Source organism: Mirounga angustirostris, unplaced genomic scaffold (assembly GCF_029215605.1).
Source record: "Mirounga angustirostris isolate CCGP_5_RB_7025 unplaced genomic scaffold, mMirAng1.0.hap1 SCAF_7, whole genome shotgun sequence".
NCBI lineage: Eukaryota > Metazoa > Chordata > Mammalia > Carnivora > Phocidae > Mirounga > Mirounga angustirostris.
The window spans coordinates 5,784,808-5,810,757 of NW_026991715.1; the positions used below are offsets into that span (position 1 = coordinate 5,784,808).

The following is a 25,950-nucleotide window of genomic DNA, read 5'->3' on the forward strand; positions in this document are numbered from 1 at the left end:
TGATGTCTAGCCTTGACAATATTCTAATTATGAGGAATCACTGGAAAGTAGGAAATGACTTGTCCCAGGAGATAAGGACATCCCCAAGTGCATTCTCCAGTCCTATTATAAGGAAAGGGGTTCTATCCATTATCTCCACAAGTCTATAGTTAACCTCATGGAATGGGGTACACTCTGACTTTTAAGGAGCAATTTTGTTACCCAGCCACATAGAATTGATTAAGGTGACAGCTGAGTTACACAAATTGTTTTGGAGTCCATCCCATTGTCCAGATGTTTAAATAATCATATGCCCTAAAGGTCTCTTTTATTATCCCCACAGAGTAACAAGCAAGAAGACTGTCTATATCTGAACTGTTATGGCAATCCCTCTGAAGTTAACCTCAAGTTGTCTAGCTTAGGCAAATAACAAACATTTAAAGCCAATCTAAACTCGAATCTAACATCTAAACAGATACTTTATTGAAACACATTTTTCTCTCTAAACTTACACTCATTTCCAGAGATAGCCAAATCAGGACTCTTTGTTTGAAAAACAAGTCCATTTTTAACAAAATTAGCCGAATTGTTTACATAAGCTCAGCAAGAACACTGATTGATTATACGGATCCTTTAAAATCTGCTTTGCTGGAACTTTTGATAAGGAATCTCTAGACTGAACTTTTAATAGCCTTTTGAGGCCAGAGTCAAGCCAAACATTTGTCATCAGACTTGCCTGCAATACCTGTAGAAGCTGTATTCCTCCTCTAGAGGTCACCAATATACCCTGCACCTTCCAGGAAGTGACTTCTTTACTCACCTGGTCAGGCTGCTGGGAAATCCGTAACAAGATATCAGGCCAAATTCTCAAGGGGCTTTATTGGCTTCAAAAACTCAACCTTAATTCCTTAAAGCTGTCTAATCCTATCCAGGTCTATGCAGTTCTATTTTAAACATGACATTCCAGTCAAAGCCTTAGTAATATCACCAGTGTTTCCAATGGTGTCCTGTTGCCGGGAGAACAGATTCTCATGGAACTTACACAAATTATTATAATTGCCATGGAAGAAAGAATACTCACTGAGTTTCGAATTCTGGAGGGTTCAGGTAGGGAGAAAAGATAAATGCTTCAATTTTTTCAGAAAGGAATATTTTGTCATTTTCTTTAATTCATTCAGTCCTATGTTTTTAATATTTATTTAGTTTAAACACAGCTTTCCCATTAGTTCTGGAAATTCTTACCCAGGTCAGTTTAAGATTTTAAATATATCAAACACATGTATTTGTCAAAAATCCTGTCAGCTCAGGTCATGATCCTGGGATCCTGGGATCAAGTCCCACATCCAGCTCCTTGCTCAGTGGGAAGCCTGCTTCTCCCTCTGCCTGCCACTCCCCCTTCTTGTGTGCTCTCTCCCTGACAAATAAATAAAATCTTAAAAAATATATATTTTCTATGAATCTTCTTGAAGGCAAAATACATTTGGCAAAAGCATCAGAACAGTAACAATACATGACAAAAAAATCAGAAACGGACATGGTTAAAGATCTGTTCTCTAAATTAGCTGTAGCATTTACCCATACAATACAACCTAAGGTTTATCACTACTGTTTTGACAATGCTGTCCAAGTAATTTTACATGCCAATAAATAAGCCAAATTAGTAAAAAAGTCTTCATCTACAATGTAAATCTTGTAAATCTGTTGAAAATCTCAGAAAGTTTAAAGCACATGCCTAAAACATATTACAGAACATTATAAATCTCATATTTATATTTAACCAAAGTGACAATAAGAGATTCTAGAGGAAATCATATATTTGGTAGCAATAGATAGAGCCTTCAACATTGAGAATGTTGTTTGTTTATTTGTTTATTTGTTTGTTTATTTATTTATTTATTTATTTATTTATTTAAAAGTAGGCTCCATACCCAATGTGAGGCTTGAACTCAAAACCCTAAGATCAAGAGTTGCATGCTCTACAACTGATCCAGACTGGTGCTCTGAGAAGTTTTAACTTCCTTAAGTAATAAAAGACCTGGTAAAAACAAAACATAGATGGACTGGTTTTTTAGGTAGTTAAAGAAAAAAAAAAAAACTGGTTTTCTGGGCAGAAAAATGAGAAGAAAAAGCTTTCTGTAAATTTTATTATCAGGAGCAGACTAGCAATCCAAATAAACTTTATCTTTTTAACAAATAGAAAAGCAGATTTTCAAACTTATACCAATGTACTTTAAAATCCATTCATTTTCAACCGTACTCCTGATCCCTTATAACAAAATGTCTAAAGATTTCCCTTCACAAACCTTCTACAGCTTTCCTTTTCATTCAGAATTCATCCTAAGCCTTTTCTTAGCAAACAGTTTCATTTTAGGACAGAATAACCTCTCCCCCATCTTGATAATATGTATCCCCATTCTTTATATATTTTTATTATAAATAAACATATTTTCTTGAGTACAGAATTGGCTTCTGTTATTGCCATCAATTTTAATTACATTTAGCAGAATTTAAATTCTTAGAAACTTTAGTCTCTAGTGAAAATTAAGTAGTAACCAATTGTGAACTGTCACTTACACAAGAATTCTTTAGATCTGAAATTCATGAATATATTTTAATTCTAAAAACTTAAGATTTTCTCTAGTACTGTTTTTCAAAAAAGCATAACACATGGTTACCAGCAGATCCAAGTATCTTCAAAGTCTCTGCAATTAGCAGCCAAAAAGCACAAAACTATCTTCAGTAATCAATACTTTACTTGTTTATCTTATTTGGAAAAGACTTTATTACCCAATGAACTCAATCAAATTTATCATTTAACTTAGCAAATCTTCAAAGAGTCAGGATACCAAAGATTTTGAAAGCTATTAAAAGTCTTATATATAAATATGTTCATGTATTTAACCTACCTGTTTTTTGACTATTATCCATTAAAATATTTGAGACAGACAAAATTAACCATCATTTTAATTCATCTTCTTGATGACAAATTGCAACAGAGATCCCATGAGCTTATTTGAGTTTTAGTAAAACTTGGTAGAATAAAAGTTTTATATTTAATGCTGATAACTCCAAAGACATGTCTACCTTAATTAAACTAACAATCTTAAATCAGTTTAAATATAAATATGTTGCACCTGGTTTCACTTAAAGGTCAATCAATGTGTTCCCCACTGTCAAGGAAAAGGAAGGGGCAGTTAAAGTCTAAAGGAACCCTTGGGACCCTGAATCTTGATTAAGTATGTCCTCCAGGTTGAACCTCATAAAGAGGTGGCCCAACAGCTTGGGGTGCTCTTTGCTCCTTAATACCAAGCATAGGAAGAGCACCAGCCAATAACACTGGAGGCATGAGGATGGTAGAGCAGCCAGTTATGCAAGCTGCACCCATAGTAGGGCAGAAACAGGAGGGGGAGGTAGAGGCAAAAGAGGTGAGGTGCCATCAGCAAGACTGGAGGAAGATAACAGTCCAGAGTGCAAAGAAATTGGACTCCAAGTAGCAAAGCTGGTCAGCTCGTTCAGAGGAAGAGACACATATTTTCTATCCACCAACAAAATGTGAAAATAGGCAACACATGTTGGGCTGGAGAAGACAGGGAACCTCCCCAAAACAAAAGGAGTTTCAGGAGCTGCTTGGGAGTGTTCCTTAAAGTCCCTGTCTTGAGGTAGATAGACCAGATAATTGGCGCCAATTATCATAGCCATAAACCTAGAAGTGAATGAGGGAGGAAAGCCCATATACAATGATAGGCAATATTCATCCAGTTCTCTCAAAACATATTCCATATCTGACACACAAAAGAAGAAGCAAAGAGGAGATGAGTGATTCAGGAAAATAGAGGGAGACATGTACAGGATCTTGGCACAACCAGTTTACAAGAGAGACAAGGTGGAGGCACATAGAAAACATGACAGATCATAGGTGACTTGGTGGATTAACAGAAGTAGAAGGGTTGATGCAGCTGATCTGATGGTGGATCGAAGGGTAGAGGGTAAGGAGAGTGGTGTCCTTAGGCCACCTACAGGAGGATGGACAGATCAGCATTTTGGTACTGGACCATAAGGGTCTAACCATATGGGATTTTGGTCCATTTTTCCTGACACCCACAAAAGTGTTCTAACTTATAAACAGTATTAACATTCAAGGACCCATTTATGGCCATTTTTCATCATCCTCCAGAGAACATTGAAGCCAGGCATTATTATAGAAGAAGATGAGGTGCTTCTTTAAATCCTGTTGTCCAAATTGACTCCAATGTGTTAGCAGGCAACCCAAAAGGGAATCCTTTGGGACTGAGAAAGGTGATCCCATAGTCAATCCCTACAAAATGAGGAAAGTACACTAACAACCTAGAAGTCCATTACCAAGATCCCCCTCAGTTTCCAAATAGCATCACCTCAAGAATATTGCTGAAGTTTCCTGGGATTTAGAGAGGTGGAAGACACCTCTCTTCACCACTCTGACACCTTTTTTCTACCTGAGAAGGGTACTGACCTCCTTTCACTTCCCTATTGCATCCTAGGCTACAACAGGTGCTGGTGAATGGAATTAATACCACAAAGATTGGGACTTCTTTCCATTTTGAGGGAGTCAATATATTTGGTAACCAATAACAATACCATTTGTGAGCCTCTAGATCTAACATGAATGAATGGGGTAGAGGTCCTGGCCTTTGTGAAGAAGGGGCAGCTATTTTATATCATAGTACGAATCATATACCTAAGCTGGAAGTACTTTCAATCTGAGGGCAATCTCTGCTTGCACCACCCTCATAACATCAATATAGTCACCAACCTAGAAACTTTCTTAGCCTCCTTGTCTCAGAGTTGTTTATGGAAGTTTTAGCGGACTGGCATTATTGTTTTAGTTATTGGTCACTGATGATTGAAAATCTTCAGCCATACTCTGTCCCCAGAGACTATGGGGTGGGGGACATAGTTCTAATCCTGTAACCCTCTAAACACATGGGTCATTACTCTGCAGATTAGCCCTCATCCTGAAGTTATCTTGGGACCGCATCTTGAGTCACCTCAATAACATGAACTCAATAACATGAACTTGGGAGTGACAAAGCAGGCTCATTATAAAAAACAAACAAAAACTGCTAGTATATATAACTGAACAAATTTCAAAGGTTTTAGGAACTTTGTGTGGGAAACAGGTGATCTTATGTTTAGTACTGCAGGCATTTTTTCAAACTATTACAAAAATTAAGCATATCCTTGTCGATAAATAATGACCCAGCTAGCCATTGTTGAATATCTGTGTGGTATATTTCCAGGCTACTTTAAAAAATCATCTCCTGAGTTGGTGATAGGGAAAGAGTACCATCATGTAAGAATAGAATAAGGCAGAGACCTAATCATCAAAACTGTTACATTCAATTGATGGGATAGTTTGATTAGTTTAGGAAAATTTCCATGTCTTAATTTTCTAAATTCTTGATTTAGCAAACAATTATTTCATTGGTCTTAATATGTGGTTTTACAATTTTTGTTGAGCATATAGGCTTATTTTTAAATTGTTAAATATTTTAGGTTTAGGGAAATAATGAAGATATCCACTGAAGACTTTTAAGAACATTAAAACTTTTTTTTAAGTAGGATATAGTACTTTATTTTATTTTATTTTTATTTTTTTATTAACATATAATGTATTATTTGTTTCAGGGGTACAGGTCTGTGATTCATCAGTCTTACACAATACACAGTGCTCACCATAGTACATACCCTCCCCAGTGTCCATCACCCAGCCACTCCATCCCTCCCACCTCCCTCCTCTCCAGCAACCCTCAGTTTGTTTCCTGAGATTGAGTCTCTTATAGTTTGTCTCCTTCTCTGCTTTCATCTTGTTTCACTTTCCCTCCCTTCCCCTATGACATGAACATGAAAACTTTTGATTAAAATATGATTGTACAAGATAATATGTTTATAGATGCTTGCATTAATACAGAATATCATGCCCCCCAGTTCTTTTTCTGAACTAATCACATTGAATAATCACACTGAGTCCCAGTGAATATATCTTCTTTTGATAACTATTAATTATTTTTAGTTTTTTAAAAGTATTAAATTAACTTATTGATTAAAGTCTTAAGCTCCGTTTGAATAATTTTTTCTACCTATAAAACAGGCCCATTACATTCAAGCAATAGGATAGTTTGATTAGTTAAGGAAAATGTTTTTATTTAATATCTTAATCTTTGAATTGTGTTATTTAACAGACAATTATGTCCCGAGTTTTCTTTTTTTATTTAAATTTAATTAGCCAACATATAGTATATCATTAGTTTTTGATATGTCAGTGACTCATTAGTAGTGTATAACATCCAGTGCTCATCATAATACCTGGCCTCCTTAATGCCCATCACCCAATAAACCCATCTGCCCACCCACCTCCTTGTCTGAACCCTCAGTTTGTTTCCCAGAGTCAAGAGTCTCTCAAGGTTTGTCTCCCGCTCTGATTTCTTCCAATTCAGTTTTCCCTCCCTTCCCTATCGTCCTCTGCACTAGTCTTTATACTTCACATATGAGTGAATCCATATAATTATCTTTCTCTTATTAACTTATTTCACTTAACATAATACCCTCCAGTTCTAGTCATATTGATGTAAGTGGTAGGTATTCATTCTTTCTAATTGCTGAGTAATACTCCATTGTATATATGAACCACATTTTTTTTTATCTATTCATCTGTTGAAGGGCATCTTGGCTCCTTCCCCAGTTTGGCTTTGGGGACATTGCTGCAATGAACATTGGGGTGAATGTGCCGCTTCTTTTCACTACATCTGTATTTTGGGGGTAAATACCTAGTAGTGCAATTGCTGTGTTGGAGGGTAGCTCTATTTTTAACTTTTTGAGGAACCTCCATATTGTTGTCCAGAGTGGCTATACCAGCTTGCCTTTCCACCGGCAGTGTAAGAGGGTTTCCCTTTCTCCACATCCTCACCAACATTTTTTGCTCCCTGTATTGTTAATTTTAGCCATTCTAACTGGTGTAAGATGATATCTCATTGTGGTTTTGATTCGTATTTCCCTAAAGACAAGTGATGTGGAGCATTTTTTCAAGTGTCTGTTAGCAATTTGTATGTCTTCTTTGGAGAAGTGTCTCTTTTTGTCTTCTGCCCATTTCTTGACTGGCTTATTTGTTTTTTGAGTGTTGAATTTGATGAGTTCTTTATAGATCTTGGATACCAGCCCTTTATCTGATATGTCATTTGCAAATATCTGCTCCCATTCTGTAGGTTGCCTTTTAGTTTTGTTGACTCTATCCTTTGCCGTGCAGAAGTTTTTTTGTCTTGATGAAGTCCCAATAATTTATTTTTGCTTTTGCTTCCCTTGTCTTTAGAGACATGTCTTGCAAGAATTTGCTGTGGCCAACGTTGAAGAGTTTACTGCCTATGCTCTCCTCTAGGATTTTGATGGATTCCTGTCTCACATTATGTGTTTCATCTATTTTGAGTTTATATTTGTGTATGGTGCAAGAGAATGTTCCAGTTTCATTCTTCTGTAAGTGGCTGTCCAATTTTCCCAGCACCATTTATTGAAGATATTTTCTTTTTTCCATTGGATAGTCTTTCCTGCTTTGTAGAAGATTAGTTGACCATAGAGTTGAGGGTCCATTTCTGGGCTCTCTACTCTGTTCCATTGATCTATGTGCTTGTTTTTGTGTCAATAGCATACTGTCTCGATGAGCACAGCTTTGTAATAGAGTTTGAAGTCCCGCATTGTGATGACCAAAGTTTTGGTTTTCTTTTGCAATATTCTCCTGGTGATTTGGGGTCTTTTCTGGTTCCATATAAATTTTAGGATTGTTTGATCTAGCTCTTTGAAAAATGTCAATGTTATTTTGATAGGGATTGCATTGAATGTGTAGATGGCTCTGAGCAGCATAGATACTTTAACAATGTTTATTCTTCCAATCCTTGAGCATGGAATGTTTTTCCATCTCTTTATGTCTTCCTCAATTTCACTCATAAGTGTTCTGGAGTTTCTAGAGGAGAGATACTTTACCTCTTTGGTTAGGTTTATTCCTAGGTCTCTTATGGTTTTTGGTGCAATTGTAAATGGGATCAATTCCTTAATTTATCTTTCTTTAGTCACACTATTAGTGTATAGCAACACAACTGATTTCTCTGCATTGATTTTTTTATCCTGCCATGTTGCTGAATTGCTGTATGAGTTCTAGCAATTTGGGGGTGGAGTCTTTTATTTTTTTCACATTAAGTATCATGTCATCAGTGAAGAGAAAGAGTTTGACTTCTTTGCCAATTTGAACGCCTTTATTTTCTTTTTGTTGTCTGACTGCTGAGGCTAGAACTTCTAGTATTATGTTAAACAGCAGTGGTGAGAGTGGGCATCCCTGTCATGTCATGAGTTGTCATTCATGACTTTGCAATTAACCCTGAGCATATAGGTTTATTTTAAAAATATTAAGTGGTTTAGGGATTAGGACAGTAGCATAAACCTGTTGAAGACAATTTGGAATACAAATCCCTCTTCAATTTACATATGTTAGGAGAGCATAATATATTTGTAGCTGCTTGCTTTAACAGCTGACTATTACTTCCAGTTCTTTTCCTGACATGGACATAATATATTACCTCTCAGTGACTATTTCTTCTTTTGATACCTATTTTTACCCATTCTTGTTTATAATTTGTCAGTCATTTTAAAACTGATAAGTAAATCTGAAACTAATATAACACTGTATGTTAATTATATTTGAATTTTTTAAGCTAACTGATTAAAGTTGTAAGCCTATATTGCATTTGACTTTTATTTTCAACTACAGAACAGGCTTATTATCATGAATTATCATAAATATCCCTTTGGCTAATGCAATTGATCTGTTTGTGCCTGTCAGATTACTTAAGTACATTAAAAAATAATTCACAGTTGGTTAAACTGAGAGGTGTGTTATACTTCCTTTCCTTTCCTGTGGGCAGTTCCAAAGAGTTCCATATCTACAGCAGCTTTTAATTTTTGCAGAGCTGTGAGGACTAGATTAAAAGCAAGAGCAATGATCTCAACACTTAATTAGTTGTCATTTCATCCAGAATATTCCTGGACAGGTGCTGAATACTGCAAGAATAATGAGAAAGTCTACCCACCCAGCTCATGTGATTGTGTATTAAAGGTGTTCCCACACATTAATTTTGGGAGAATATCATACCACCAATGTCTCTCCAATACCTAAATTGTTCCTCTTTATGTATTGCTTTTAGCTGGAGTCATGGCAAAGTTTTTCACCAACAGTGATAGTTCTTTTATTTTTTTTTAACTGTATTTTTTAGTAATTTCAAAAGACTACTTGTAAACATGATTAAGATATATACAAATATCAATACAATGAATTCTCTTGTACCCCTCTTCTGTTCTAAATGATTTTCTCCTTCCTGAGAGATATCTGCCATCATGATCACTATGCTAAACTTCCCCTTAAGTATTACCACAGCAAAGTATTTTTGCCATCTGCAACCAGGGGGATTAAAACAAAAACAAATCAAAAAGTTATTGTTCAAGGGTAGGAAGCAAGATGGCAGAGGTGTAGGAGACCTGCAAATGACCCAAATCAACAAAATCATGAATAAAAGAGGAGAGATCAAAACCAACACCAAAGAAATACAAGGAATTGTAAGAACATATTATGAGCAACCCTATTCCAGCAAATTAGATAACCTGGAAGAAATGGATGCATCCCTAGAGATGTATCAACTACCAAAACTGAACCAAGAAGGAACAGAAAACACGAACAGACCTATAACCCCTAAGGAAATTAAAGCAGTCATCAAAAATCTCCCAACAAACAAAAGCCCAGGGCCAGATGGCTTCCCAGGGGAATTGTACCAAACATTTAAAGAAGAATTAAAACCTATTCTTCTGAAAGTGTTCTAAAAAATAGAAATGGAAAGAAAACTTCCAAACTCGTTTTATGAGGCCACCATTACCTTGATTCCCAAACCAGACAAAGACCCCATCAAAAAGGAGAATTACTGACCTATACCCTTGATGAACATGGACGCAAAAATTCACAGCAAAATACTAGCCAATAGGATACAACAGTACATTAAAAAGATTATTCACCGTGACCAAGTGGGATTTATCCCTGGGATGCAAGGTTGGCTCAACATCTGCAATCAATCAATGTGCTACAATACATTAATAAAAGAAAGAACAAGAACGATATGATCCTCTCAATAGTTGCAGAAACAGCATTTGATGCAGTACAGCATCCTTTCTTGATCAAAACTCTTCAGAGTATAGGGATCGAGGGTACATACCTCAATATCATAAAAGCCATCTAAGAAAAACCCACAGTGAATATCATTCTCAATGGGGAAAAAGTGAGAGCTTTCCCCCTAAGGTCAGGAACACAGCTGGGATGTCCACTCTCACCACTGCTATTCAACATAGTATTAGAAGTCCTAGCCACAGCAATCAGACAACAAAAAGAAATCAAAGGCATCCAAATCGGCAAAGAAGAAGTCAAACTCTCACTCTTTGCAGATGATATGATAGTTTATGTGGAAAATCCCAAAGACTCCACCCCAAAACTGCTAGAACTCATACAGGAATTCAGTAAAGTGGCAGGATGTAAAATCAATGCACAGAAATCAGTGGCATTCCTATACACCAACAACGAGACAGAAGAAAGAGAAATTAAGGAGTTGATCCCATTTACGACTGCACCCAAAACCATAAGATACCTAGGAATAAATCTAACCAAAGAGGCAAAGGATCTGTCCTCAGAAAACTCTAAAATACTCATGAAAGAAATTGAGGAAGACACAAAGAAATGGAAAAATGTTCCATGCTCATGGATTGGAAGAACAAATATTGTGAAGATGTCAATACTACCTAGAGCAATCTACACATTCAATGCAATCCCCATGAAAATACCATCCACTTTTTTCAAAGAAATGGAACAAATAATCCTAAAATTTGTATGGAACCAGAAAAGACCACGCATAGCCAGAGGAATGTTGAAAAAGAAAAGCAAAGCTGGCAGCATCACAATTCCGGACTTCCAGCTCTATTACAAAGCTGTCATCATCAAGACAGTATGATACTGGCAGAAAAACAGACACATAGATCAATGGAACAGAATAGAGTGCCCAGAAATGGACCCTCAACTCTATGGTCAACTAATCTTTGACAAAGCAGGAAAGAATGTCCAATGGAAAAAAGACAGTCTCTTCAACAAATGGTGTTAGCAAAATTGGATAGCCACATGCAGAAAAATGAAACTGGACCATTTTCTTACACCACACACAAAAATAGACTCCAAATGGTTGAAAGGCCTCAATGTGAGACAGGAGTCCATCAAAATCCTAAAGAAGGACATAGGCAGCAACCTCTTCGACCTCAGCCACAGCAACTTCTTCCTAGAAACATCGCTAAAGGAAGGGAAGCAAGGGTAAAAATGAACTATTGGAACTTCATCAAGATAAAAAGCTTTTGTACAGCAAAAGAAACAGTCAACAAAACCAAAAGACAACCGACAGAATGGGAGAAGATATTTGCAAATGACATATCAGATAAAGGGCTAATATCCAAAATGTATAAGGAACTTATCAAACTCAACACCCAAAGAACAAAGAATCCAATCCAGAAATGGGCAGAAGACAGGAACAGACATTTTTCCAAAGAAGACATCCAAATGGCCAACAGACAAATGGAAAAGTGCTCAATATCGCTCGGCATCAGGGAAATCCAAATCAAAACCTCAATGAGATCCCACCTCACACCACTCAGAATGGCTAAAATTAACAAGTCAGGAAAGGACAGATGTTGGCGGGGATGTGGAGAAAGGAGAACCCTCCTACACTGTTGGTGGGAATGCAAGCTGGTGCAGCCACTCTGGAAAACAGTATGGAGGTTCCTCAAAGAATTAAAAATAGAGCTGCCCATTGATTTTAAGTGGATAATAACATAGAAGTATCTCAAATACATGCAATATAAAATATAAACTTCAATTCAAAATTGATGTAACAGAAATTTTAGTATTTTATTTTTTTAAAATATTTTATTTATTTGACAGAGAGATACAGCGAGAGAGGGAACACCAGCAGTGGGAGTGGGAGAGGGAGAAGCAGGCTCCCCGCCGAGCAGGGAGCCCGATGTGGGACTCGATTCCAGGACCCCGGGATCATGACCTGAGCCTAATGACTGAGCCACCCAGGTGCCACTATATGTAGTTTTTAAAAAAGATTTTACTTATTTATTTATTTGCTCTGTGGGAAGCCTGCTTCTCCCTCTCCCACTCCCACTGCTTGTGTTCCTGCTCTCACTAACTCTCTCTCTGTCAAATAAATAAATAAAATCTTTTAAAAAATAAAAATAAATAAATAGAATAAAAAACTATATACATATGCCATATATATATTATTGAATTAAACCATGATTGTGATATGCTCATTATTGTGTCTTATTTATAGCTATTTTGATGCACAGAATATCTGTATCATTTAATGATACTCTGGGTATTGCTCATATATGCTAGATACTTAAAACAATGTAATATTTATGAAAGGTTTTGCACATTTAAAATTTTTCACTGCTTACCAATTAATTTACATAAATAGTAAATAAGGATTTGCTATCTTATAGATTATGAATAAATTCCAATCCTAAAATCTTGGTAATCATTAATCTATTTTAGTTTTTGATAGAGTGAATTTGTAAGGGAAATACAAATGTTACATAAATATAAAAAAGAAATCATTTGCATATACATCTAATTCTACTACCATAGATACTTACAGATAAGAAAAATGAAAGCCTGAGGCTTTAGGGAATATATAAATAATCTCTGAAAATAAAGGAGATTCTCCATGTTTTATTTGCAGGTAATGCTATATTTCAGAGTAAGTTGGACATAACTTGATTTAAGCAGGTCTTAATAAACCAGTTAGATAATTAGTCAAATTACCAGTTAATTAAAATGTGATTAATTTTATAATTAATAACTTAATCAGTTAATAAATTAATCTACCTCCTACCTTTGAGGATGTATGATTACTGGTAACAAAATTCAAATAAGTAAAACCATTTTTTATGTTCCTTAGTGTTATAAACATTTATGAAATTGACTTTTTGTCATGCACACGTTTAATCAAATTCAGCATTTTGCGAGTACATACTAGGTATAAAAATTAACTGTTGCAAGGTCTCTACACTGAGGTAAGTTCCCTCTAATCGTGCGTAAACACAATGATAATATGACCAATATGGTGGTAGGTGCTTTGTTGCAATATCTGTGGTAGCTGGAAGCCTGGCATATTGAAACCATGTACTAAACACACATGTAAAATAGAGAAATATAGCCATTTTGTGTCTCTCACCTGAAAACTGAGTTATAGTAGTTTTATATTTATTTTTCTGTACTTTTTAAGCTAAAACAATTTCTCACGACATCAAAGAAAATCTTGAGACATTAACTTAAACATATGAGAAACATGAAAAAGCCATAGCCATAATTAAGAGATATATCACTTTAATATTAACTAAAAGGCATGACTATGAGGCTCTTTCAACACAGAAGTACACAAATTTTAGAAAACTGGGAAGGCATAATATTTCCTAACACCGTGAGTAAATTATGTGTGGCATACTAACAAGATATACAGAAATAACAGAAGTGTGATGTGTACTACAAGATATACTTGTTATGCAATTTATTTGGATTAAAAAATATTGTATAATAATAACAGAGATGTATGATAGGATGCTAAGGCAAACATCTTGTCATGAAGTGAAAGATTAAAGACATAATTATTCCTCCAAGTCTCATTTTTTTCTGTCGTTTGACCACATCTTCTTAAATAAATGCCTAACCTTCCTTTCAAACAACTCTGACTCCTTATAATTCCTTGCCTTCCAGGCATGAACTGAGCCATGGAAGATGCAAATGACACCACACAGTATACTTCATTCTTTTAGGGGTCTTTAACTGCACTCAGACCCATCTGTTCCTCTTTTCAATGGTGCTCATGCTCTTCCTCATCTCCTGATGGGCAATGCCCTCATGATTGTGCTCAACCATGAGGACCCCAGCGGCACACACCCATGTACTTCCTGCTTAGCCAGCTCTCCCTCATGGACATGATGCTGGTTTCCACCATAGTCCCCCAAATGGCAACCAACTACCTGCTGGGCACCAGGTCCATCTCTCCTGCTGGCTGTGGAGCCCGGAGTTTACTGTTTCCCATGCTGGGAGAGGGTGAGTGCTTCCTCTTAGCGGCCATGGCCTATGACCGCTATGTGGCCATACGTCACCCCCTGCGCTACCCCATCCTCATGAATCAGAAGCTCTGCTTGCACGTGAACACAGGCTCCTGGCTTCCGGGAGGGGTGGATGGGCTGATGCAGCCTGGTGCCACTCTGAGCTTCCCTTACTGCCATTCTCGAGAAATCACCCACTTCTTTCGTGAGGCACCCACACTCACGCACCTTGCCTGTGCCCACGCTACCTTTTTTAAGTTTTTCACGTATGTGTGCTGCCTCCTGATGCTCTTGATCCCTCTGTCTCTCCTTTTGGCTTCCTACAGTCTCATCTTGGCTGCTGGGCTCCGCATGCGGTCCACTGCAGCTCAGAAGAAAGCGTTTGTCACCTGCTCCTCTCACCTGGCTGTGGTGGGGCTCTTCTGTGGCACTCTCCTACTCATCTATGTGCGGCCCAAATCCTACCGCTCAGTGGCCCATGACAAGGTGGTCTCTGCTTCTTACACCATCTTCACACCTGTGTTGAACCCCCTTATCTACAGTGTGAGGAACGAAGACGTCAAGGGGGCTTTGAGACAATGGCTAGAGAAACATTTTCTGGGACGTCTATAGTGAGAGGAATTGGATAAACTGGCAGCAGCCAAACGGGATCCATTATGAAATTTGTTATATCAATATATTTTGTTCTCACTTGGCCAGTTTTCACTATTGAAAAATATATTTACTTTATATTTAGTACATTAAAATTTACATTTGTCCTGCTTTCATACATCCTTATAGTATTTTTGTTCTGGACTTTGGACCTCAGCAATAAGAGTAAATGGCTGAGGCACTGTAAGTAAAAGATATGCTAGACATTGATAAAATAAAGATTTTCAACTTTTAATGTGCATGGGCCCTGCTCATTGGATCTCAAGGAAACCAAACTTTAACCATTACCAGAGTCAGCAAATTCAATTTCTGACCTTGGCACCAATTGTACATCTGATTCATTTATAAATAACCTAAAATGGAGCATATTCCAAGCATATGGCTAAGTGTAGAACCTCCCTGGTCCCATGAGACTGAAGTCAGACAGCCCTGCAGATAAACTAAGTCCTAAGTTTACAGTCCTAAGATAAGGTCTATAACTTTCTGAAATACCTTTCACCTAATGATGTGAACATTTCATGTTTTATGTCCTTAGTAAAGACTGTATCCCAGGCAGTTGTCCTAACCTGGACTGGAAAAACAAAACCAAAAACAGAACAAAAGCTAAAAAAAAAACCTTTCTTTTAGAGATTTTAAAAGTTTGTTCATTTTGTGTCAACAACTCCAACTCTGTGTGTGTGTGTGCAATTTTGAGGATGGATTATTTAAAGAGTGAATAATTTATTTGAAAAAAGCAATGTACATCTCAGTTTCATATAATTTTGATATAATAAATTTCAAATAAAGTTAAATGAATATGAAAAATATATAAAAATCTTGTAGGAAATATTGTCATAATTTTTGCTAGAAGAGGATTTTCTGAGGGTATATGTGAGTTAAAAATCATTATGTACAAGGTAAGTAGATTGACCTGTGTACATTTAAATATGTAGCAATCACTGGCTGGCATAATCAGTAAAATATATGACTGTTGATCTCAAGGTCATGAGTTCAAGACCCATAATGGACATACAACTTAATTAAAAAAACATACAATAATCATGAAGAGTGGAAGTGAACATCTCTCTCTGAAAATAAGTAACACTAATTAAAAAATAATTCACACATGATAGAATTAACCACATAAATCAACACAGACAATAGATTTATTCATAATAGTAATTAAGATAAAAAAGTCCCTTTTCCCACAGATTAAAATAAATATTTTCTATTGACTTATATATAAGAAATCATCTTTGTTCCCAATGAAAGCCCTAGGGTTGAAGGTTTCATCTTTGTATTTCAATAAGGGACATAAATCTAATGGCTTGGGAGAAGTCTTATAATCTTTCTGCAACTGTTGAGTTGCAAGTTTTAGGATAGTTAATTTTCCAAAAAAAAAATTTTGTCTTTTTTTTAAATTTTATTTTATTATGTTAGTCACCATACATTACATCATTAGTTTTTGTTGTGGTGATCCACAATTCACTGTTTTCGTATAACACCCAGTGCTCCATGAAGTACATGCCCTCCTTGATACCCATCACCGGGCTAACCCATCCCCCCACCCCCTTCCCCTCTAAAACCCTCGGTTTGTTTCTCAGAGTCCATAGTCTCTAATGGTTCAACTCTCCCTCTGATTTCACCCCCTTCATTTTTCCCTTCCTTCTCCTAATGTCCTCCATGCTATTCCTTATCTTCCACAAATAAGTGAAACCATATGATAATTGACTTTCTCTGCTTGACTTATTTCACTTAGCATAATCTCCTCCAGTCCCATCCATGTTGATGTAAAAGTTGGGTATTCATCCTTTCTGATGGCTGAGTAATATTCCATTGTATATATGGACCACATCTTCTTTATTCATTCATCTGTTGAAGGGCATCTCGGCTCTTTCCACAGTTTGGCTATTGCGGACATTGCTGCTATGAACATTGGGGTACATATGGCCCTTCTTTTCACTACATCTGTGTCTTTGGGGTAAATACCCACTAGTGCAATTGCTGGGTCATAGGGTAGCTCTAGTTTTAAATTTTTGAGGCACCTCCACACTGTTTTCCAAAGTGGCTGTACCAACTTGCATTCCCACCAACAGTGTGAGAGGGTTCCCCTTTCTTCAGAGTATAGGGAAAGAGGGAACATTCCTCAAGTTCATAAAATCCATCTATGAAAAACCCACAGCGAATATCATCCTCAATGGGGAAAAGCTGAGAGCCTTTCCCTTAAGATCAAGAACACATCAAGGGTGCCCACTCTCACCACTGCTGTTCAACATAGTACTAGAAGTCCTGGCAACAGCAATCAGACAACAAAAAGAAATAAAAGGTATTCAAATTGGCAAAGAAGAAGTCAAACTCTCTTTTTCCCAGATGACATGATACTTTATGTGGAAAACCCAGAAGACTCCACCCCCAAATTACTAGAACTCATCCAGCAATTCAGTAATGTGGCAGGATACAAAAAAATTTTTAAAAAGAAGGACCTATACCCTACATATTTTGATTCTAAGGAAGTGGCACATTTAAAATGAAGAATATCAAATTTAAATGGTCTCTTGCCAAAATTCTTAAAATATGAATTTTAACATCTGAATGAACTACTGAGTCTATTTCTGTAATTATCTCACATCATCTCAAACAAAAGAACATATCTATATATATTCAAGGTTTTTAAAAAAAAAATGCTGTTCCATATTGATAAGTACAAGATTTTGTCCCAAAGAGAATGCCAGGTCCTTGAAACTGAAATGTTAGAATAAAATTCTTTGTTCCATCATCATTCTCTCAATTAAAATTAACAAATTAAATTACTGGAGAATGATATGCCAACTATGAGAGCACACATCAGTCTCAAACATAATTCATTCTAAAAGAATACAATGTAAAAATAGATACCCTATTCCAGGCTATGTAAAATGATATGCTTTAGGCTGCAATCATTTGAAAATTATTTGTGGTAGTGTAGCTGAATTACTCACATATTGGGATATATGAGTCCATGAAACAGTTTATGCTGATAAGTTGTTATAGATGTATATATATGCATTTATATTTATATATAAAGTATATATAAGTTATCTTGGAGATGAATCTCCAGATCCCACTTGAGATGCCCCAACTGACACAAAAATGAGGTGTCTGTCAAATTTTGCCTAACAAGATTTATGAGGAAAATAACTTAGTATTGTTATTTTAAACCACTGCCATTTGCACTTCTTGCTATGCAACAATATTAACTACAGCATATTTTCATTCCTGGAAGAGGCATGGACCCAAAACTAATACTAAAATTCTGTCGTTTTTTTCATAGGATCAGTTTGCAGTCAGAATTCAAAAACAAACCAATAAGCCAAAAGCAAAACAAAACAAAACTCAAACTGTTAGCAGAAAATTAAGGGCCTTGAGAAAACAGTTGCTGAACCTAATATAATGCTAAATGTTCATTGAACTTGAACTAAAAAAAAATGAATAAAAACATCACTCATCATCAGGGAAATGCCAATCAACACTACAATGAGATGTTACCTCATACCTGTCAGAATGGCTAAAATCAATAACACAAGAAGTATAAATTGTTGGCGAGGCTGTGGAGGAAAAAGAATCCCTAATGTAGTATTGGTAGGAATGCAAACTGGGGTCGTCACTCTGGAAAACAATATAGAGGTTCTTCAGAAAGTGAAAAACAGAACTACTCTATGATCCAGCAATTGCACCACTAGGTATTTACTCAAAGGATACAAAAATACTAATTTAAAGGGATACATGTACCCCTTTGTTTACGACATCATTATTTATAATTGCCAAGATATGGAAGCAGCCCAAATGTCCATCGATTGATGAACGGATACAGAAGTGGTGTATAGATACAATAGAATATTATTCAGCTATAAATATGAATGTCAACAGATACAAAGTGATTGAAAGTCGCATATGCATCACAATGTTTATAGTAGCAATGTCCACAATAGCCAAAATAAGCAGAGTCCAGATGTCCATCAACACATGAATGGATAAATAAGAAATGGTATATACCATATATTGTTGTTGTTATATTGACTGTCCTTCCATGTCCTTTTTTCACATGTCACAGACTGCTGATGTTTACAGCAAGAGAAGTATCATTAGCTGCTTCTGAAGAGATGCAAGTTCAAAGATGATATGTGGCATGATCAAGAATTCCATCTTTTTAATTTTATGATGTGGGGACTTTTAAGCCATTGTTGGTTAAGCAGCATGGACTATATGTTTTCCAGTCTCTAGACACTTACACATTCATTGACTTATTCCTGGCTCAGACATTGTGTCATTTCAATGAGAAAGTGTGGGTGTATAATTATAAATATATGTATATGTAAATATATATTTTTATATATAAAGCCAATTCGCACATAGTCTCTGACATAAAATATGTGAACATACTGAAGTGAGATATAATAGAAAATTACATATATGGAAGAAAAAGTTCATACACTTTTCTCAAATTTTTTGAATTAATTAGGAGTACAAGAATAAAAAAGGAATTTGAAAAATCATATTTTTAAAAATATTTTATTTATTTGACAGAGAGAGTGCACAAGCAGGGGGAGCAGCAGAGGGAGAGTGAGAAGAAGGGATCCCAACACGGGGCTGGATCCCAGGACCCTGGGATCATGACCTGAGTCAAAGGCAGCCGCTTAACTAACTGAGCCACCCAGGTGCCCCCAAAATCATAATTTTCATTAAGGTTTCTGTCCATGTGCTGTATATTAGTTTTAACACTGTTGTTTTGAAGTGTAAACAAATTTTATCTTTTCAGCTTTTCAAAATAGACACTGAGTCTATCAAAATAAACTAGGCTTTTAACTTGTGTTGACTATGCCCCTCTTCAATAAAATCCCCATGAGAGACAGGAAGTGATCATGGAATGTAGGAAGTTTCTCAAAATTGTAGATATTCTCAGCCTTTGAGGCTCCACATAACCTCTCTCCTCTCCAAAATTATTCTCATTTATAAATTTCTTTCTTCCATGAGCAAACATTTTTTTAAAGATTTATTTATGGATTTAAAGAGGGGGAGGGCAGGCAGAGAGAATCCTCAAACAGACTCAGTGTTGAGCATGGAGCCTGATATGGGGCTCTATACCAAGACCCAGAAAAAGGAATCTAAGCATAAGTAGAACCATATATTTAACAAAATGATATAAAAATCATATGATCATCTCAATAGGTGCAGGAAAAAACATTTGATAAAATGCAACATATTGTCTTGATAAAAACTCTCCAAACATTAGTTATAGAAAAAAAAAAAAACACACATAATAAATCAATACTAAAAATGCTGAAAACTTTGTTTCTCTAAGATCAGAAACAACACAAGAATGATCATCTTAAAATTTCTATTCCATATAGTACTGAGAGTTCTAGCCAGAACAATTAAGCAAGGAAAAAATAAAAGATATTCAAAGTAGCATTATCTTTTAGTATAAATACAAGCATGTATATCAGACTTAATATTCCCAGGATTTCTACATTAAACACCTCAAGATAAATATTACTCAGGAAGTAATGATCTATTATTTTTGTCTTTCATCTTACAGTCAAAATTTTAATATAAAGATGTAATGTAGGAACATACAAATAATTGAATAGATGTGTAGTCTTACTAATTTTATTGAATAGTTTCCTTCTATTTAAATGTAATTTCCCTACTGTTTAAATTTAAGGACATATTCTGAATGTTTTATTCATGTACTGAGAGATGTGACAGAAAAATGAAAAGAATATTTTTCAAACTAGTTAAGGCATATTAGTGCTGTATAATGAATTTTCAAAATCTTGACAAATGTAAAATGGTAAAAAAATATTTGAGCATATTGCATTCACTAGGTAAAGTGCATGGAAGCCTTTCTTTTACCTGGGAGACAAGTTTGGGATATGACTGTGTTTATAGCTAAAGACTTGGTATTTAATGATGACAGCATCTTATATAATTAGTCTCCAAACTTCTAGAGGTTAGGATGGTGTAAACTGCATGTTACATCTCTTTGCTTACATTTAGTATTATTAGACAGAGAATATTTAATGTCATATAGAGAGAAAGAGACTATAACTTTATAAGGGTAGCACAGATTTGGAAGATTTTACAGGATATGTAACATTTGTCTTCCCACTTTTAAACATAGTGTTAGGAAGCTCACCATTAGAGTATACCTCTTTGGATTCAAGAACAGATTTCATTCAACATTCTGGATGGCATAGAAGGTATCATTTTATCTATCATTCTAGCATCATGGAAGGATATTCCAGATGCCTGATTGACCAGGTAGGCAAAGATTCTTAAAAGATGGTTGTACACCTGGGTGGCTTAGTTGGTTAAGCACTGGACTCGATCTCAGCTCAGCTCTTGAACTTCAGGTGCCCCATGGAAGTGGAAAGAAAGTAGCAGAACCTAGAAGATGAAGTAGTTGTTGAATTTATTATGGAGTACTTCTAATATCTGAAGACAAATGTAGACAAAATATTCTTGTAGAGGCAGCACAAACTCTTTAAAAATGTAAATATAATTGATATATTGTGGATAACTTTGGATATCAGAGTCCATAGTCAAAAATACCTTGAACAAACATTTACTGAGAACCTACAATAGGCCAGGGACTACTATGTGATGGGGTTCTGCAGAAAATAGACGTTACATATACTTTTGTTTTCTTTTTCCTTTTTTTATTTTTTTTAAGATTTATTTATTTTAGAGAAAGGGAGACAGGGAAAGGGAGGGAAAGTGTTAAGCAGACTCTGTACCTGTGTGCACAGCCTGCCCTGGGGCTTGATCTCATGACCCTGATATGACAACCTGAGGCAAAACCAAGAGCTGGGCATTTAACTGACTGTGTCTCTCAGATGCCCCCACACTTCTCAACACTAAAATCGAGTATGGATTTTTGATGAGAATGAGCATAACAATTGAAATCATTAATGGAAAATGGAAAACCAGAATGACAAAATTATTTTTGGCAGTGAGAAAAAGTCAACAACTTTGGATAATGATATATTGAATTTGAGTTGTCAATAATATTCATTGATTTTTTTATTCATAGATTTTAAAGACTAACTTATGATCCACCAGTTCATGGAAGGCATCGATGCCCTTAAATCTCAATCCATGTCCTTACCGAATTTTACTGAGCTGTTGGTCAAACCAGTCAAAACAGCAAGACCTACTTAAACATGTATATATCTGCAACGTCATTCAAAGGTTAATCTTTTCATATACCTAACGTTATAGCAAAACAGTGGTCACATTCCAGGCCATCAAAATAGAGTGTAGAGGTTTATTTCATAATGAAGTATCTCAATAATCACTAAAATAAAACAGAAAAATACACATTATTTATATTTTATCAGGGACATATTTGTAAATTTGCTTCCCAAAGGGAAAACCAAAACACATTTCATTCAAACTTAAAAGAGTGTTCTTGTTGTTGTTTTTAAGATTCATGGTGCTTGAACTTACAACCCTGAGATCAAGAGTCACATGCTCTACTGACTAAGCCAGACAGGAACCCCAAATTTATGAATAGTTCTTAAAGAAGGCAAATAACTTGTTTTATATGTTATTTATTTTTCATGATTTGCAGCAGTGTTTTCTTAAATTCTCTCTGTGTGTATAAGTATGTATGCATGTATATCTATTTATTGAGGGATAGATCATACATAGTGAATTTGTGCACATATAGTAAAGGGAACACTTAAGTCACTACCCACATCTAAACAATTTCATTATTTAGGAAACAATATGATTCTCTATATTTAGGAAACAATATGATTCTCTATATGAAATATAATTCAATTTTGAGGAGTTAATAAAACTGGCCCAATTAAAATATATTCTCATTTTAACTGAATAAAATTTTCATTTTTTACATTTAAATGCTGATATTTACAAATTAAAGATTAAATTATAAATACAGATTAAGCTAGTTTTTATAGTATATCATTACTTATTATTTTAGAAAGATGTATAAATAATACATTTCATTTTCTTTAGGGTTTATCCAAATAAAAAATGAGACAGAAAATTGAGTTCCATATGCTATTCATTTATTCAGGTATTTAAAGGATATTATTGAGGAACTACTATATACCAGGCATTGTGTAGCCATTCAGTTTATACAGAGGGCAAAACAACGATTTCACATTGGGAAGTTTAAGTTCTGATGAGTTAGAATTACCATAAAAAATAAATTTAGTTCATAAGTTTATTGAATATGTAAAAGATGAAAAGTGATTTGCAAAATGCATCAAAGGACAGCACAGTAAGGAGAAATAGGCAAGTCGGGGGTTACTGAGATTTTAAGTACACTGTTCAGGGTAGGTCTCATTTAAAAAGTGACCTTTGACAAAAGATTGAACTGCATTTAAGAATACGGAATTAAGACTACATGGAGCTGACAGCTTTCTCAATAGACCACTATCATCAGTTGATTCAAACAAATAAATGGCCATGTTGTAAACCAAGCCCACTTCCAAAGCTTGTTGAGAGTCTGTTGACTTGAACTGTAAAATATGCATCACTCTCATTTTATTATGCTTCTAAATGTAAATGAGTTTGAGATTTACGCCACTGCATTTTAGCTCTATTTTTTCTATTTTAGGAAAAGAGTGGAGTTCATGATGGGGCATGAGAATCACAGTTTCACCAGTGATTTCATTCTTTTAGGACTCTTTTCTTCTTCTCAATCAAGTCTAGTTTTCATCTCCTTTATATTCATCATTTTTATTATGACTATAACAGAAAACACAATCATGATCCTCCTTATCCTCAGGGACTCAAGACTCCATACTCCAATGTATTTCCTGCTCAGCCATCTGTCTTTCATGGACATCTTGCATATTTCCAACATTGTTCCCAAAATGGTCACTGACTTTCTGTCAGGCAGCAGAACTATTTCATTCACAGGTTGTGGCTTCCAGATATTTCTATCCCTCACCCTCCTGGGTGGTGAGTGCCTTCTCCTGGCGGCAATGTCTTATGATCACTATGTAGCCATCTGTCACCCACTGCACTATCCCATTCTTATGAATGACTATGTCCGCATTCTCATGGCTAGAGGGTCCTGGATTGTTGGGACCATCAACTTCATAGTCCACACAGCTTATGCACTCCAGTTTCCCTTCTGTGGCCCAAGAGCCATTGATCACTTTTTCTGTGAAGTCCCTGCCATGTTGAAGTTGTCCTGTGTGGACACAACACTCTCTGAACGAGGAGTTTATGTAAGTGGCTTAATTTTTCTCCTTGTCCCTTCCTCCCTAATCCTTGCTTCTTATGTCCAAATTCTCCTTACTGTTCTTCAAATGAAATCATCAGAAGTACGGAAAAAGTCATTTTCTACCTGTTCCTTCCACATGATTGTGGTCACAATGTACTATGGGCCATTTATTTTCACATACATGAGACCCAAATCATACCACACTCCGGGCCAGGACAAATATTTGGCAATATTCTATACCATCCTCACACCCACACTGAACCCTATCATCTACAGTTTTAGGAATAAAGATGTTCTGAAGGCAATGAAAAATATGCTCAAAGTAACTTTCTCCATTAAAGATAGTAATAAAAATGCTTGAAGCATGTGTTTTCTATATCAATATTCAATGCTTAGAGATTATCCATTAGTCATATCTTTAGAAAGAAAATCAAAGTTTCTATCCATCAAGAGTGGAAAGTGGATTTTTCCAAACCTCCAATGAAAATTAAAAAAAAGTTTTACAGGTATTTGTTTTATAAATACATACATCCAGAAATGTACTGTTCCCTCCCATGAAAAATTCTAAGATCTTATAAAAATTGACTTTTATAATACTATCACGTTATATGGGATCTATCCATATAACTTTTGTATTTCATGAAACAGTAAAATTATAATTCCAAGGTTACAAGCAGTTATCAAAAATTCATAAAAAATTATAGGCAAAAAGGGTGCAGGTGTTCAAGAGGTAAAAATTCTAGTTATATGATACATAAGTTAAAAATAAGTAAGTCCTGTGATGTAATGTAGAGCATGGTGACTGTAGTTAACAATGGTCTGTTGTATATAAGAAAGTGGCTGAGAGTGTAGGTTTTAGTAGTTCTCATCATAACAAAATGAATTGTAGCTCTGTGTGGTGACAGATGATAACTAAACTTATTTTGATAATTATTTTATAATATATAGATATATCAAATTTTTATGCAGTACACCTAAGAACAGTAGAATTATATCAATTATACCTCAATAAAACAGAAACATAAACCAATGTATTTTAGTATTTAATAAATCATATATTATTATGTATTTTAATATACTAATACATTATGTAACTTATTTGATATACTCAATGCATTAAATATTATTTAGTAAGAATAACATTTATTAAGAGTTATTTAAGAACTAGCATTCAATTTCTATTAATATGAGTTCTAAATCATGAAAACACTTCCATTTGAAATCCACAATTCCTGTTTTCTTGCACAATGATGTAAACAAATATTGCATGCAAGAACCTCCATACATCAATTGCATCCCTGTCCTGGTACCCCTGGATCTTTTTTGTATTGTGAATGTCTGAGTGAGAGGGCTACACCTCTGTACAGAGAAAGTGAGGTAGAGGGGCCAAAAACAATCTAGCAGGCACAAGCAATTTCTGTTTTTGCTCCCTTTCAAACTTAATTGAGAGGGAATCTGGGAAACAAAACGTCAGAACTACATTAAATCACAAACCAGCACAACAACATGCATCACTCTGCCCTCACCTGGAAGTTTCAAAAAAAACACAAAACTTTTCGGAACTCCACTTGAAATATCCATTGTTCATTGAATAGTTTGTTTTGAAACCTTTGTTACTGAAGTGAGAAATATATATACATACACTTACATATATACATTAGTTGTGGTACAATGAAAGTACTCATCCTTTCTAGAAGCAAACACAAAATATTTAATGTGTGTATTAAAATTGTGTCTTGTTTTAGGTACACATATAGGGTTACATTTTGTAACATTTTTAGCATTTTATCCTAAAAATTAGTGCAAAGAAGAAAAATATTTTTTAAGACTTTATTTTTTAAGATTTTATTTGTTATCAATTGCCTTATAGAAGTAGT

General features: G+C 35.3%; 2 protein-coding genes across 2 annotated transcripts in view; both read left to right on the forward strand.

Moving 5' to 3' along the window:
* The window catches only part of LOC135365307 (olfactory receptor 2T8-like), a 68,724-nt gene extending 53,913 nt beyond the window's left edge, over nucleotides 1-14,811 (forward strand). The window contains 3 exon segments of the mRNA XM_064595641.1: nucleotides 13,900-13,983; nucleotides 13,986-14,024; nucleotides 14,027-14,811. Of these exon segments, the coding sequence (XP_064451711.1) occupies nucleotides 13,900-13,983; nucleotides 13,986-14,024; nucleotides 14,027-14,811 (908 nt within the window).
* Nucleotides 14,812-23,100: 8,289 nt separating this feature from the next.
* LOC135365274 (olfactory receptor 2AJ1-like) lies at nucleotides 23,101-24,434 on the forward strand. Its single transcript, XM_064595617.1, has one exon. The coding sequence runs from the start codon at nucleotides 23,475-23,477 to the stop codon at nucleotides 24,432-24,434; it is 960 nt and encodes a 319-aa protein (XP_064451687.1). The 5' UTR covers nucleotides 23,101-23,474.
* The last annotated feature ends 1,516 nt before the right edge of the window (nucleotides 24,435-25,950 follow it).